Source organism: Belonocnema kinseyi, chromosome 6 (assembly GCF_010883055.1).
Source record: "Belonocnema kinseyi isolate 2016_QV_RU_SX_M_011 chromosome 6, B_treatae_v1, whole genome shotgun sequence".
NCBI lineage: Eukaryota > Metazoa > Arthropoda > Insecta > Hymenoptera > Cynipidae > Belonocnema > Belonocnema kinseyi.
In genome coordinates this window covers 23,646,823-23,661,465 of record NC_046662.1, presented here as the reverse complement: position 1 = coordinate 23,661,465, position 14,643 = coordinate 23,646,823, and the positions used below count along the sequence as shown (strand labels likewise).

The following is a 14,643-nucleotide window of genomic DNA, read 5'->3' as shown; positions in this document are numbered from 1 at the left end:
ATTTACATTAGAAAATTATTCGATTTGGAAGAATGTGGATTAAAAATTTGATTTTGGTTCTTCAAAATCAACAAAATTGAACTATTAAAAAAATTATTTCAATTATATCATTTAAAGTGATACACATTACAATTAGAAATTAGAATCTTCAATTAATAAAAAAGAATTATTTCCGAAGACAGCTTGAGAAAAAACATTCAGACTCGTTTAAAAAAAATAAAATATGTCATTAATTTGATTCTTTAAAATGCTTTGAAATTAAATTTGAAATCAACAATGTGGGTAATAACGATATCTTTAAAGCATTTTTTATCATTGGGTTGCTGTCCGAGAAATTATAGGTTAGATTCAAAACACGTCAACGTTTATGCTGTTTTTTCCGCGAACTTTCATTAATAAAAATGAAGTACATTCTTTTTACATTTAATTTTCAGTACATAAACATTTAATACACAAAATCTTCGTTTTCCAGTTTTAAACAACGTAAATAATCGGGTTTTACCTCGATAAACTGGCTATAACAACGCCACGATGTTTTCTTCAAAAGTTAGTGCTTCACTCCGAGTGAATAACATTGCTGCGAGAACATTTAGAAATAACAACAAATACAACCGATGTAACGAACAATTACCACTTTTGTGCATTTCATCAGAAATAGATAGTGAATCGGTGAATCAACGTTTATTTTCCAACTTAACCTCTCTTCCTGCAACATGCAGGTTTTCAACAATCAGAAAATTTTCTTCGGAACCTTTGCCAAAAAATGCCGACGTTTTCGGCGATATTGGCCACAGGAAGTTCGACAAAGTCGAATTGGATGATGTAGAGGAAAAGGTAGAGGAATTCGAGGAAAATGAAGCACGAATTCCTCGAAGGCTTAAACCGTCTGCAGGGCAATATGCGGATTTAATTAAATCTCACATTCAGAACGGAGATTTATTTTCCGCCGAGAATGTGCTACAAATTGTTCAGAAAAATCGAGATAAACCGACTCTTTATATGTATAATCTTATTATTAGGGCCTTTGCTCTTCATGGTGATGTGAAAAAGTGTTTTAAACTTTATAACAGTTTAAAAAAACGGGGAATGAAACCTAATGATGCCACGATCACAAGCTTGTTTAATGTTTGCTCTAATTCCTTGGACGATATTAAAAGTCTGGAGCATTTGCATGAGTTAAGAAGGTATTTTAATTTTGTCTCTTTGTGCAAAATGAATATTATGAATGTACTTGAAGCTCTGGACGTTTATATAAATGTAATTTCTTTCACAATTCTATTTTTCCTAGAAACTTGAGGCCTTGGACTCACTACACTGCTGACACTATTACAATAAAGGCACTATTTTCAAATCAAAAAACGAATTTTCAAGAAAGAAAAATTTTGCAGTCAATAAAAAAAGTTCATCAAAAATGTTGAATTTTTAAGCTAAAAACATTAGCTTTCAACAAAATAGTTGAATGTTTAACCAAATAGTTCAAGTTTCAACCAAAAAGATAAATTTTAAATTAAGATGATTAATTTTTAAAATAGTTTAATTTTCAAGTAGAAATCAAGAATTTTCAGCGAAGTATGTACGTTCTTTTTCAATTATTAACCAAATAGATGAATGTCTAACTAAGAAGATCAATTTCTACAAAAAAGACGAATTTTTAATAGATTAGATCAATTTTTCAACTAAATACTTTGTATAATGGATGAGATTCTATTAATTTTTAATTAATATTTTGTTCGGTTTTGATTTTTTTAAATTAAGTTTTGAAACCAAAAAAGAGTAATTTTCCAAAAAAAAAGGTTTAATTTTGTATCCAATAGTTTATTTTTATTCCAAATTGGTAAAATTAAAAAAAAAACATTTTTCTTCAAAATAGTTAAATTTTCAAGCCGAGATTATGAACTTTCAAGAAAAAGGTTAATTTAAAACAAATCAGTTGAATTTTCCAATATAATTATGAATCTTCAACCAAAAAATTGTACTTTTAAGAAAGTAGTTCAACTTTCAAACTATACGATTTTTCAACAATAAAGTTGAATTTTCAACAAAAGATAATTGATTCTTTATTAGACTTTTCAATTGAAAATAATGTACTTTCAACCGAGAACAGATGGAATTTAAATGCGGAAAAATGAGTGTGAATGTATACCTGAGAGAAATAAATAAAAAGTTTGATAATTTATAGACTGAAGAATAACAATTAAAATGAAAATTTAAGTTTATTTTTAATATTTACAAAATTTTATGCCACTATCTTGACACTATTTTTAAAAATATCTTGAAACTTGCTTCCAGCTGAAATTTCAAATAGTGCATTTAAAGTTTCTTTTATAATATATCATTTGCAATGTTAATAAATATTTTAGAAGTGACTGGTTTCTGTTCTCGCACTGTTCTGGTTTCTGCTGTTGTAATACATTTTTTGGAGATTGTGTTTTGGGTATGACCATTTTCTGGTAGAAGTGTCTACATGTATTAACAAATCTGGCTATTCGTATCGAAATTTTTTTATAATCCTTTTATAATATACCTTTTTTGAAATACCCGAGTAAAATTAAATTCTCTTTCTATTTGTAAACATTTTTTTGTATTTTTTTTTGTATTTAGGTTTTCCAAGATTTCGCAAAGAATTATAATTTTTATTTCAGGTTCATTTGAGAACAGGACATTTTATTCTGAATTATAATTTTTACTTTCAGGTAGTTTCTGTAACGAGTTATCATTTTCATTTTAGTTTCATTTTAGAACAGGAAATTTTATTAAGAATTATAATTTTTATATTCAGGTACTTTCTGTAATGAATGATAATAATTCTTAATTTTCAAAATTCGAGAGTTTTTAATTTTAACTCCTCAAAATTGCAGAATTTTGAATTTTAAATAATTGAAATTGAAGAGTTTTTAATTTATAAATTCATAATTAAAAAATATTTAACTTTTAAGTTTTATAATTATAAAAATGTTTGTGCAATTTCTATGATTAACGCCGAAATTTCTTCAGTTTGGAAGATCTAGAAATTTTAATCTCGGCTTTTCACTTAAATAATTAAACTTTAAGAGTTTGTATTAATATATCTTAAAAATTAAACTATGAGATCGGGAATTTTTTACAGAAGTATAATTCTGATATTCTACTGGGCATTTCCTAAAGAATTATAGTTTTATTTTAGAAAATTTCGTTAAGAATTATAATTTTTGCTTTAGGACAAGGAGTTTCCGTAAAGAATTATAAATTTACTTGGAACAGGGAAATTTTTTAACATGGAACAGGAATCTGGAAGAGAATTTTAATTCTAGTTTAGAACAAGGAAATTGAATAAAATCCCTATTCTTGGTTAAAATGCGTTACAATTTTAAACTTCCCTCTTACAAACTTTGGAAGAAGGAAGTTACTATATTTCTGAATTGTAAGAGAAAATTGTCTAAATAAGTATCATTCTGACTTGGAACAGGTGATTTTGGAAATTTAATTTAATTATGACTTTGTGTAGGAAGTTTTCTAAAAGAATAATTTTGAGTTTGGACGAAAAAATGGAGAATATATACATTAAATATAAACAACTCCCCTAAACAATTGTAATTTTGTCTTGCGACAGGTAATTTTTTAGATAGAACGGAAAATTTTCAAAAATAATTCCAATTTTGATTTACAAGAAGGGAATTTACAAACATGATCCCTGTTCCAAGTCAGAATTGTTTAGATTTTGAAATTTCCTTCTTCCAAAATTCAGAAAAATGTTATAACTATATTTCTAAATTATAATATATTGGAAATAAATGTAATTCTGATTCGGAAGAAGAGAATTAAAAAATTTCTGTTTAAATTCATAATCATAATTCTTAAAAAAATTCTCTGTTCCAAATCAGAATCGTAATTCTTGTAACTATAAATCTAATGTTCCAACCCAGAATTCTTTTTTTCTAAATTAAAAAAAATCCTTTTCCGTAATTCTCTTTTCCAAATCAGGAATTTTCGAAATCTTTTAAAATGCTTAAAAATCTTTTTAAATGTTTAAAAATCTTCAAATATTTTGAACTTCTTTGAATTGGCCGGAAGAAAACTGTAAAATGAACTGAAATTTCAAATCATTCGCCGGGTAGACACTAGACACCCTGAAGACCGAAACTTTTATTGCAAAAATAGTAATTACTTTTCGGAAATGAAGGTAATTTTCTTACTGTAAATGAATATATTTTATTTTTCTACCATTCTGTAAACTGGAAGATAACAATAGAGCTTAATTATTTGAATCTCATTTTTAAACTGTTTTTTCTGCAACTACTCAGCATCGAAGTTATGCTTCATTTAGTGGATTCCTTGTTCCTTGTCTTCGATTTTCATTTTCTCCCTCTGATTTGTTCTCGACTATCATTGATCTTGAACTGAAAAATGGGGAATTCTATAATTGCTCAATTATTTATTACTAACTTCTCGTGCAGAATCATAATTGAAATACGTATGTTTTCAATTTTAGAAATTGTATTCAGAAGAAATATTTTAAATTCTAATTAGATATTTTTAAATTATATTGAACTAGAATACATACATACAGTGATAGCAGATTCTGCAGTAGTTTTTTGGGTATCTTCTTCAATTTCGCGTTTGGATTTTTCTTCGGTATTTTCTGCCGTATCTTCGTCTGACTCTTCTGTATCGGCAGAATCTTCTTCTGTTACTTCTTCCGTATCTTCTTCAGTCTTTAAATAAAGATTTAAAAATGAAAATTCTAAGACAAGAAATTACCAATCACTATTTCTTAATTAAAAAGTCATTCCAAACGGAAGGTTGTATTACATTATCATTTCCAGGTTCCGAATTTGAATTCTCTTCCGATGATTCTGCAGTCTGGAAGTTACAGAAATAAATTAAAAATGGAATTAGTATTTAACAGTCATTTTAAACTTAAAATAATAACTTTTTAATCAAAAGTTGTTTAAGAAATGGAATATTGTGTTACATAATGAAGAACTAACAGTTGTAACTTCTGAGATTGAATCGCCTGGCCTCGGTGCAGCCTGCAAATGGAAACAATATTTTTTCAAACACTTTTTTACAAGATGTCCATTAAACATTCTTTGTTGAAAATATTAATATATTCATAATTAAAGACATGAGAATGACATCTGAATGAAGAGCAAAAATTAAATTTTACAGGATTAACAAAAAAGTTTTTCTGTTGTAAGCTTTGAAATGTAAAATTTTAATAAAATTAAAAGATGTAAAAAAACATTACTATAAATTTTGTACTGCGCAGGAGGTGAAAAAATTCTTTATTCAATTTTTCTTTACAGAAAAAAATAAATAAATAAATACATTTATTTTTAAAACATAACCTATCTAAAAAAGTGGCGCATGTATCGAGAATCTCGCAATCTTTCTTGTTGAAAACCTGATTGGCCTTTTACTGCTTGAAGTTGTTTTAAATCTTAACTTTAAAAATTTTGCAAATTTAATTTTTTTAAATGTATGAATATCTTATGGTTGTTCTTTTCGCTGTAAATTAATATTTTCGTAGAAAATAATTTTATTATTAAACCATAAAGTTTCGAAGAAGAATTAAAATTTAAATAAATTTTACTTTATCTTAGATCTTTCATCGGAAATTATCATTTTTAATCAGAAATCATGATCAAGACTTCTAATTTCTTAACAATTTTAGATTATGTTAGCTTTGTACACTGGACATGCTTATTGATAATTTAAAAATTGTTATATTTTAAAGAGTACAAATTTTTCAACAACCATTTACGTTTCATTAGCGTCTTTGATTGAAAATTGGTTATCAAAAAATAAATAAAAATTTGATTTAGAAGAAGATGAAACATCAACTATAATATTTTTCGTTAAAAACTTTTTTTTTAATTGAAAATTAAAATACTTGGTTGAAAGTTGAACTAATGTATTAAAAATCCATTTATTTGTTTGAAAACTTATTATTTTAGGTGAAATTTTATATTGTTAAATTTAATTATTTTGGTAGAAAGTTCATTTTTTTGAGTTGCCAATAAATAGAAAATTTGCTTGAAAATTCAACTACATTTTTAAAAATACATTTTTTCATTTTGAGGATACATAATTTTAGTTGAAATATCTCTTTGATCAAAAATTGATATATTTTGTCAAAAATATTTTTTTCAGTGATTTAAATTTGATCTTTTTTAGTTGAAGATTCAACTATGTCGTCGAAAATTTATGTTTCTATGAAAGTATCAATTATTACATTTTTTCTTGATGATAATTCATCTTTTTCCATTGAAAATTGACTACTTTGTTAAGAGTTGTACTATTTTGATAAAAAAATCATTTCTTTGGTTAAAGATTTATCATTTCAAATATCAATTTTCTTTAGCTACCACAAATATTGTCCTTGCTTTTCTCGTTGCTTTTCTTCTGTATTATTTTATATACTAAATGGTATTAAATACGAAAATATTATATTCTTATTTAGAAATTGCGTAAGACAAAAACAATAATAACCACGTACTTGTTTGTTTTATAGTTGTAGAAAATTCGGCCAAAAATATAGAAGTACATGGTCATTATTTACAATGTGTCTAGAAGGTGTCAATAATTTTGTAAAGATGTTTTCTTTGTTTTTTTTCGGGAGTAGGGTAAATTTTTAGTTACATATTCGTAATATTTATTTATAAATAGTGCCTTCAATGATTTATAACCGGCAAGAAAAGAATTTCGAAAAATAGCTCTTTTTCCAACTGTCATTATCATGTCTTGAATTGAAGATTTAAAATTTCACAGGCCGGAAAAAATTTTTTGTTGCTATAGTATTTCAGGTTTAAAATTTTAATAAAATTATGGAACTACGTGTTCTACGGGAAAAAACGGAAAAAATGTCTGTGGTAGGAGAAAAAAGAAAATGATCCTCATCCAATTTTAATTCTCATAATTTTAAAATTCAGTTTTTCGAATGAAAGAAAAAATTATTTTCAAATATTTCTAATATGCATCGATCAATACTGTCCTAAATTAATACTTGAAATAGTTGAAAACAAAATTCCGAAAAAGTGGTCGTTATCCAGTGGTCAATTCTTATGTCTTCAATCGAAGAAACAAACGACGAAATCGTGACAACAATATTTAAATAAAATAATATCAATATAAAACAAAAAAAAATCGTTAATAAGAATATTTAAATAAAAGTTTATCTAACAAGTAATTTCTCACTTACCTGTGCAAATGCACTGTAAAGTAGGACGATCAAAAATATTTTAACGATCATTTTGAACTAATGGTATACTTTTTCTGATAGTAAATTTGACTCTGAATACTAGAGCCTTACAACCTCTTATTTTATACTGGAAATTTAGAAGGTTGCATCACGTAGATGACAACTGCTATAAGTATCTCGCTAATTGAACTCTAATCTAGAGTGCAAATATTTCCGTCTTCCGCCTTTGTTCGACAGTTATATTTAGAAAACGAAACAAATAGTTTTTTTTAAGTATTACGGAATTTTGTGTGAATACAATTGTCCAAAATTGTTAAAGTATATTAATTAAGTGACAATGACTTAAAATCAAATAAAGTTTTAGAAAAAAAATCGATCCAATCATATGATATAATGCAATTAAAAATAAGTTTGATATAAATTTTTTTAATGTTATAAGTTCAATTTCTAACTTTTTTAAATATGATATCAGTTTTGAATACTCTGCAGTTGAAAATTAAAAGCGTTTGAATTTCAAAATTTGGGATAAAAAGCGTTTTAATTTTATCCGCTGCAAATATAAACTAATTAATAACTTTTAAAACTGAACTGTAGTTTGAGTGTTCAAAATTGAATAATTTACAGATATTAATGTCCGATTAAAACTTTATAACTATTTTTATTTTTAAATTAATGTCAGATTAACAGATTCGTAAATAAATGTTTTTCTTCAATTTCAAATCCCATTTAAATATTTTTTCAGTCGAAAATATTCCATTTTTAACCAATTCAACTTGAAATTTGTTAACAAAATTTAAAAAAATATTTAGTAATATTTGATTGTTTATGTAAAAGGGGCTTTTCTAAATCCAATATCCAAAAATAAACAATTTAAAACTAAATTATTTAAAATGAAAAGTTTTGAATTGTTAAGATTATAGAGTAGTCAATTTAAAGTTTTAATCTGACCATTTTAATTTTTCCGTTTGAAAAATTTTAATTTTTGAATTGTGATGTGCAGATAACAATTGAACAATTCTAAATTTGAAATAACTCAACATTAAAATAATTTAATTTAACAGGATTTTATAAGTAAAAACATTTGAATCTCATTATTCTAATTTCAAAAGAAAGGAAAGAAATTCTGGTATTTAATTTTTTTCCGAATCGGAAGGGAAAATTTGGTATTTTCTACATTTTTCTTGAGTTAAAGACAGACAATTTATATATTATTAATATTTCTATTGAGTTATTGACTTTAAAACGAGGGAATTTTATGCTTGATTTTGTATTAAATTGGGAAAAGGACATTTTATATTCTAAACATTTTTATCAAGTTGAAAAGGAGAAAATTTTGGTTTGAAGCATTTCATAAATTGGAACAGGCCCTTTTTTATTTTTATAATTTTTATAATTTTTATTGCGTTGGAACGGATGAAATTTTGATTATTTTTTCCTGAATTGGAAGAGAACATTTTTTCTTTTTAATACTTTTTATTGAGCTTGAGGGAAGAATTTTCATTCAATTTTTTTCTGGCCGAGAAGAGTAAAATTTTGTACTTTGAATACTTTTATTGGACTGGAGGGGAGAATTTGTATTCAACATTTTTGTGACCTGGAAGAGGAAAATTTTATACTTTAAAAATTTTTATTGAGTTGAAAGGGATGAAATTTTGGTTTTTAATTTTTTCTGAATTAGAAAGGGAAAATTTGTTATTTTTAAGATTTTTATTGATTCAGAAGTGCCGAATTTTTCGTTATTTATTTTTATCTGAATTGGAGGTCCTTTTTTCTGGTAATATTTTGACTGAGTTGAAGGGGGGAACTTTTATTAAAATTTTTTTTTTTTTAATAAGAGGAAGATAATTTTTTATTTTAAACGTTTTTATTGAGTTTAAAAACACGAAATTTTGATTTTCAATTTTTTCTTAATTGAAAGTGGGGCATTTTTTTATTTTTAAGATTTTTTTCAGTTGGAAGAGAGGAAATTTTGGATTAAATTTGTTCTAAATTTGAAGAGGAATATTCCTTTTTTCTATTTTTATAGAGTTCAAAGGGTATAATGTCTTATTTTCAATTGTTTAAAAAGTTTTTTTTAAACTAGAGGAAATTTTAGTTAATAATGGTGTTTCTGATTCGAAAGATGACATTTTTTCCTATTAACATTTTTTTAGTGGTTGGGAGGGGAAGCTAATTTGGTATTTTGAATATTCAGATTTTAGAGATAAGTTTTAATATTTAATTTTGTACTGATTTGGAAGAAGGACTTCTTTTATTTTAAATATTTTTATGAATTTGAGTTGAAAGGGAGGATTATTTTTAATTAAGGTATTGAGTTTTAGTTTAAAATCATTAATTTGAAAGTGTTGAAAGCTTCAATTTTATACGTTTAAATTATTGTACGTTTGAATACAAAATTTCGGAATTGAATATTTGTTGAGCTTCAATTAAAAAAATTTTAAGTTTAAAATTCAAGAGTTGCACTTTGTACTGCTTTAATTTGCCCTTTAGTTTTGATTAATTTAAATGAAAAATTTTAGTTTTAAGAGCTCGAATTTTTTTATTTCAATGACCAAAGAAAGTGTTTGCGAACCGGGAAATGACCAGGAATTTTTTTCTTTGATTAATGTGGCCATCCTGTATAATGACAAAAAACGTGTTTTCTTTTTCAGTTACTTACACGATAAAAATTACGTGTTAAACGAAACGCATTACAATACTCTGGTAAAAGCTTATGCCCGGCACAAACAAGTAGACGAAGCTTTTCAATTCTTGGACGAAATGAGGGACAAGAATTTGAAAATTGACGAAATAACATTCAACAATTTGCTTCATGGAGCCACTTCTCAAAAAGAAACAGGCATAAAATACGCTCTCGTCGTTTGGCATTTAATGAAACTCAGAAACGTTAAACCATCTCTGTCTACGTATAATCTTATGCTCAGAGTAATTCGAGATACAAATTTGGGCGATTTGAAAATAAACGACGTTTTAGTGGCTGAATCACAAAATAGCAAGGTCCAAATTTCCGATGGTTCGAGACCTGATTTATTAGCAACGCCCCCTGTTGTACGTTCAGTTCCTCTGGTTCCCATTGTCCATGAGACTAGAAATAAAGACAGAAGGAATCAAAAGAAAAACAGAAAGGATCAAAATAAAAAAGGAAGAGATCAAAATCCAAGCAAAAGTGAGGAGGCTGCACTCTCGGAACAAAACTCTTCACCGGATGATTTATTCCCACAGATGCCTCTGGATCAAATCATACAGAAAAATCGATTGATTCTTTTCGGGGGCTTCGAGGGAATTTTGAAAAGAATGGAAGACGATCAAGTCGTTCCGGATGTGAAAACAATAACTTTGTTGATGGAATTAATTCCTAATACGAAAGAAGCTGAAAAGCAAGTTATTCGTCATGCACATAATAAGAAGATCGGTTTGGACATCGATTTTTATAATTGCCTGATTAAAAGAAGATGTTTCAGATTTGATTACAAGGATGCAAAGGTAAATTAAGATACAATTTAGGTCCTTAAATTCCCTGATTCTTTCCAAATTATAAATGTTTCAACCTTAGACTTGAATTTGTAAGAATTTGAAAGCCTGCCTTGATCTACTGATACTTTTTGATACTTCTTTTTTTGGACGATGCAACTATTTTGAAAAAATGACGCTAATACTATTACTCGTATTATTCTCTCAAACTGCTCGTTAATTTAACTTTTGTTCATTTTCCCTTTAAGCATTTTGAAATTTCCTCGCAAGATTGGCTAAAATAACATGTATTAATTAAAATTCCGGGACGTGAACGCTCGTTTTGTGCTCGTGCAATTTTTTTGAGCGGCTTTTTTTTAGAGAAATTTAATTTAATTTATACTTATAGAATTTCAAATATTTCGAAAGATCGCGTTTCAAAATATTGTAGAACTCATAATAGTAAAAAGTTTGTTGTCATGGACTTTTGAATACTTTCTGTTTTTAATATAAGAACATAAAAATCCAGGACGTGAATTTTACTTACACAGGTTTTTTAAAGATAAATTTAATGCATAAATTTATTTAACTTATATCCAAGGAATTTCACATTCTTTTGTATTATTTTAATGGATTTTTACGATTACTAAAAATTTATTGATATTTTAAGGGTGGTTTCACGAATTTCTAAATAACTTTACGGAATAAAATAAATTTTATTTCCAGGGATTTAATAAATGTCTAAGAATATGAAGGACATATAAACATTTCAAAGGATTTAAAAAATTTTAATTGATTTTAAAAGGTTTCAAACTATTTCAATTGTTAAATACTTTTACGTTTTTAATATTAGAAAATAAGCATTCAGGAGCATTCGTGAGCGCGTGCATTCTATTTGGACGGTTTAAAAAAATCTAAATGTGATGAATAATTTTATTTATATTGAAAGAATTTTAAATGATTTCTGCTTATTTTAATGAATTTTTACGATTTCCAAATATTTCTGGCTATTTTAACGGGGCTTAACGAATTTGGAGATAACTTAAGGAAATAAAATAAAATTGTATTTTAAGGGAGTTTTACGGATTTCAATTATTTAAAGCAATATGAGGGACATACACAAATTTTAAAGAATTTTTAATATATAAAGTTATCTTTAAAGATTCCAAAGTATTTCAAGAGATTTTAATATAATGAAATAAAAACCCAAGAAGTGAACGCGCGCTTAGCATGGGTTTCAGAGATTTTGTTTAAAAAAAGTGTAGAAATCTTAATATTGCAAAATTTGCTGTTATGGATTTTAAAAGATTCTAAAAAATGTCAAGAGATTTCGTTTCTAAACTTTTAAAACAGCTCTTAATATTAAAAAAAATTTTGTAATGGATTTTTAAGTACTTCATGTTTTTAATATTAGAAAATAAATAACTATGGACGTGAAATCGAAGTACTTTTTAACTCAAGACTCAACTATTCAATTTTTAGTTAAAAAATTATCTTTTTCAGTTGAAAAATAATTTTTTTTTTTAGAAATTAGCATTCTTGGTAGAAAATTAATCTTTTTAGATAAAAATTCCAATATTCTAGTTAAAGATTTATTATTTTAGGTAAAAAAATCATCTGTTTGGTTTAAAGCTCAATTATTTCAATAGAAATTTCATTGGAATTTTCTTTGGTTGAGACTTATTATTTTTTTAACTGAAAATGTATCCATTCTGATTTAATATCCCATAATTTTTTTTGAAAATTCATCTCTCTAATTCCACATTAATTCTTTAAACTGAAAATTGAAGTATTCAGTTTTTGTTAAACTGTTATCTTTTTTAATTAAAAATTCATGTGATTTGTTGAAAGTTCATATTTTTGGTATAAATTAATTTTCTGTTTGAAAGTTCACCTTTTTGGTTGTAAATTCAACTATTCTAGTTAAAGATTCATCATTTTAGTTGCAAATTCATCTTTTTGGTTTAAAATTTAAGTACTATTCCAGTTGAAAATTTTTTCATCATTTTAGTTAAAAAGTTATCAGTTTGGTTGAAAATTAATTTTGAAACAACTTGATTAAAAGTTAAACTCTGTTTTAAAATTCATCTATTCCTGTTGAAGATTCATGATTTTAAAACATATTTTTGGTTTAAAATTAAACTATTTGGCTGTAAATTATTATTTTTAGTAAAAAAAAAACTATTCGTTTGAAAATTCACGTATTTTGTTGAAAAGTCGTATTTTTTGTTAGAAAAAGAATCTTTTTCGTGGAGGATTCAGTTACATATTTACCTAAAAATTCATTTTGTTGAAAATGTAATATTTTTCTATAAAAAGTTAGGCATTTGAAGCAGTTTAAAATTAATTTAATAAAATACCTACATTAATTTTAGCTAAATATGAATTTAATTTGAAGAATAAGATAAAATAAAAATTTGTTTGGATTATGGTTCAAATTCATAATCTTTAAGGACAAATTCAAAAAGTAATTAGGTTTTTAGTATTACTTAATTAATCGATGGTGCTAATATGTTTAAAAATATCTTGTAAAATAATTTGTCAAAGCTTTCTAAACTAAACATATAAATTAATTCCTAGAAACTGAACAAAAAATTATGTATAATAAACTCGTTATACTCTATACATATTCCGAATCGATTTTTTTTCTTCAAAAATGCGAAAAAACCTGGAATTGTCAGGTAATTTTTTCAGGTTTAAAGTAGAAACCTTGTAACGTGTTATTTTTTCAGGATGTTCTTGCTGATATCGAAAAAGAGGGGCTTCAACCGGACAATTTCACATGGGGAGCTTTAGCTCTCGCGTGTCAAAAACCAGATGAAGGCAGAGAAATGTTAACTTGTTTAGATTCGATTGGAATCACTCCCAATTATTTTGTATACGGTGCTTTGATTCGAGCTGCCTGCGATAAAATGGAAATTGACTATATCATAGAATTAATGGAATCAATGGAGTACAAACGAGTCAAACCTAGTCGCCAAATTTACGGTATGCTCGATAATTTTAAAGTAAAAGCAGCTGAGGCCATCAGAGAAAAGGTATTCTCCTTACCGTATCATATTTATTTCTATTCCAAATACTTAAGAATTGTTATTGATTATTAAATATTATCTATTTATTTCCAAGAATCCGAAAATCAAGGATCTCCCGAAGTTCCAGATCGGCTTGACGAAATTCAAATTAAGGTATTCCAAATGGCAAAAGAAAATGGGACGTGATAATACTGTCTATAGATCATCCTCAAGTTTCTAGTGAATAAGTTTATAATTAATAATTACGATTTTTACAGAGTAACTTATACATAAGAATGTAGAAAATAAATTCGAAACTTGTAAATAAAAGATTATCTCCAGTGGAATTATATTTTACAGCAATAACAAATCTACAAATATCATACATTTTTCTGGGAAATCAAGACTTCTCATCCAGTTCGCTACTAATTGATAAATCCTTGTGCAAAGTGTATTGTTTATTTTATAAAGAGAAAGAGCAAATCTTTATCAAACCGGAACTATTTTTAAGTGCGGGTGCTTTGTATTGGAAATGCATTCACTGTAAAAGTACTCGAAGTGGATGAGTGATCTTGATTAATAAATGATGTCGAGGTGAACAGATAAATTAAGAATGAAATTATCGAAGATAAGGACGAGGTTCTGGGACCCAGGGTCGACTTCGAGATCCCGGCATGACACCTCGTTGTGGGCCTGAGCCCCGAATACTGAGCTTGTTGTATCCTGTTGGTCCCGTTGGCTGTGCACCGCAAGTTTCCAAGGCTACGAAATCATCTACGTGGAGGGATGGCGGCCTTGAAGTATTTGGTGGTCTGGATCGGAAGGGATCGACTCCTCGTCCTGCACCGCCACCGACTGAATTTCCTCTCAGGGAATTTGCAAATTGTGCTCTTCCTCTCATGGGGGTCACTGTTAAAAAATAGTTTAAAGATTTTGTAATTCAGTTCTAAGAGACCGCTCAAAAACTTCGTCACACTATCAGGGTGGGGGGGGGGGGGGGGG

General features: G+C 26.9%; 3 protein-coding genes across 4 annotated transcripts in view; 1 reads left to right on the top strand and 2 right to left on the bottom strand.

The window, feature by feature from the left end:
- The first annotated feature begins 334 nt into the window (after window positions 1-334).
- Window positions 335-13,984, top strand: LOC117175679 (pentatricopeptide repeat-containing protein 1, mitochondrial). The gene is made up of 4 exons (XM_033365408.1): window positions 335-1,184; window positions 9,832-10,663; window positions 13,363-13,668; window positions 13,757-13,984. Exons 1-4 carry the CDS (start codon window positions 532-534, stop codon window positions 13,880-13,882), a joined length of 1,917 nt encoding a protein of 638 aa, XP_033221299.1. The 5' UTR covers window positions 335-531; the 3' UTR covers window positions 13,883-13,984.
- LOC117175681 (tripartite motif-containing protein 44-like) lies at window positions 4,169-7,317 on the bottom strand. Of its 2 annotated transcripts, none has more exons than XM_033365410.1 (5): window positions 7,181-7,317; window positions 4,968-5,009; window positions 4,789-4,839; window positions 4,545-4,691; window positions 4,169-4,376 (listed from the first exon to the last, which is right to left on the bottom strand). In XM_033365410.1, the coding sequence occupies exons 1-5, from the start codon at window positions 7,229-7,231 to the stop codon at window positions 4,332-4,334; spliced, it is 336 nt and encodes a 111-aa protein (XP_033221301.1). In that variant the 5' UTR covers window positions 7,232-7,317; the 3' UTR covers window positions 4,169-4,331. The 2 variants fall into 2 exon arrangements, with proteins under 2 accessions (XP_033221301.1, XP_033221302.1); XM_033365411.1 differs by having other exon boundaries at window positions 4,172-4,376; window positions 4,541-4,691; window positions 7,181-7,316.
- The window catches only part of LOC117175678 (protein virilizer), a 26,343-nt gene continuing 25,666 nt past the window's right edge, over window positions 13,967-14,643 (bottom strand). The window contains exon 7 of the mRNA XM_033365407.1: window positions 13,967-14,550. Within this exon, the coding sequence (XP_033221298.1) occupies window positions 14,261-14,550 (290 nt within the window). The 3' untranslated portion in view covers window positions 13,967-14,260. The remainder of the gene's footprint in view (window positions 14,551-14,643) is intronic.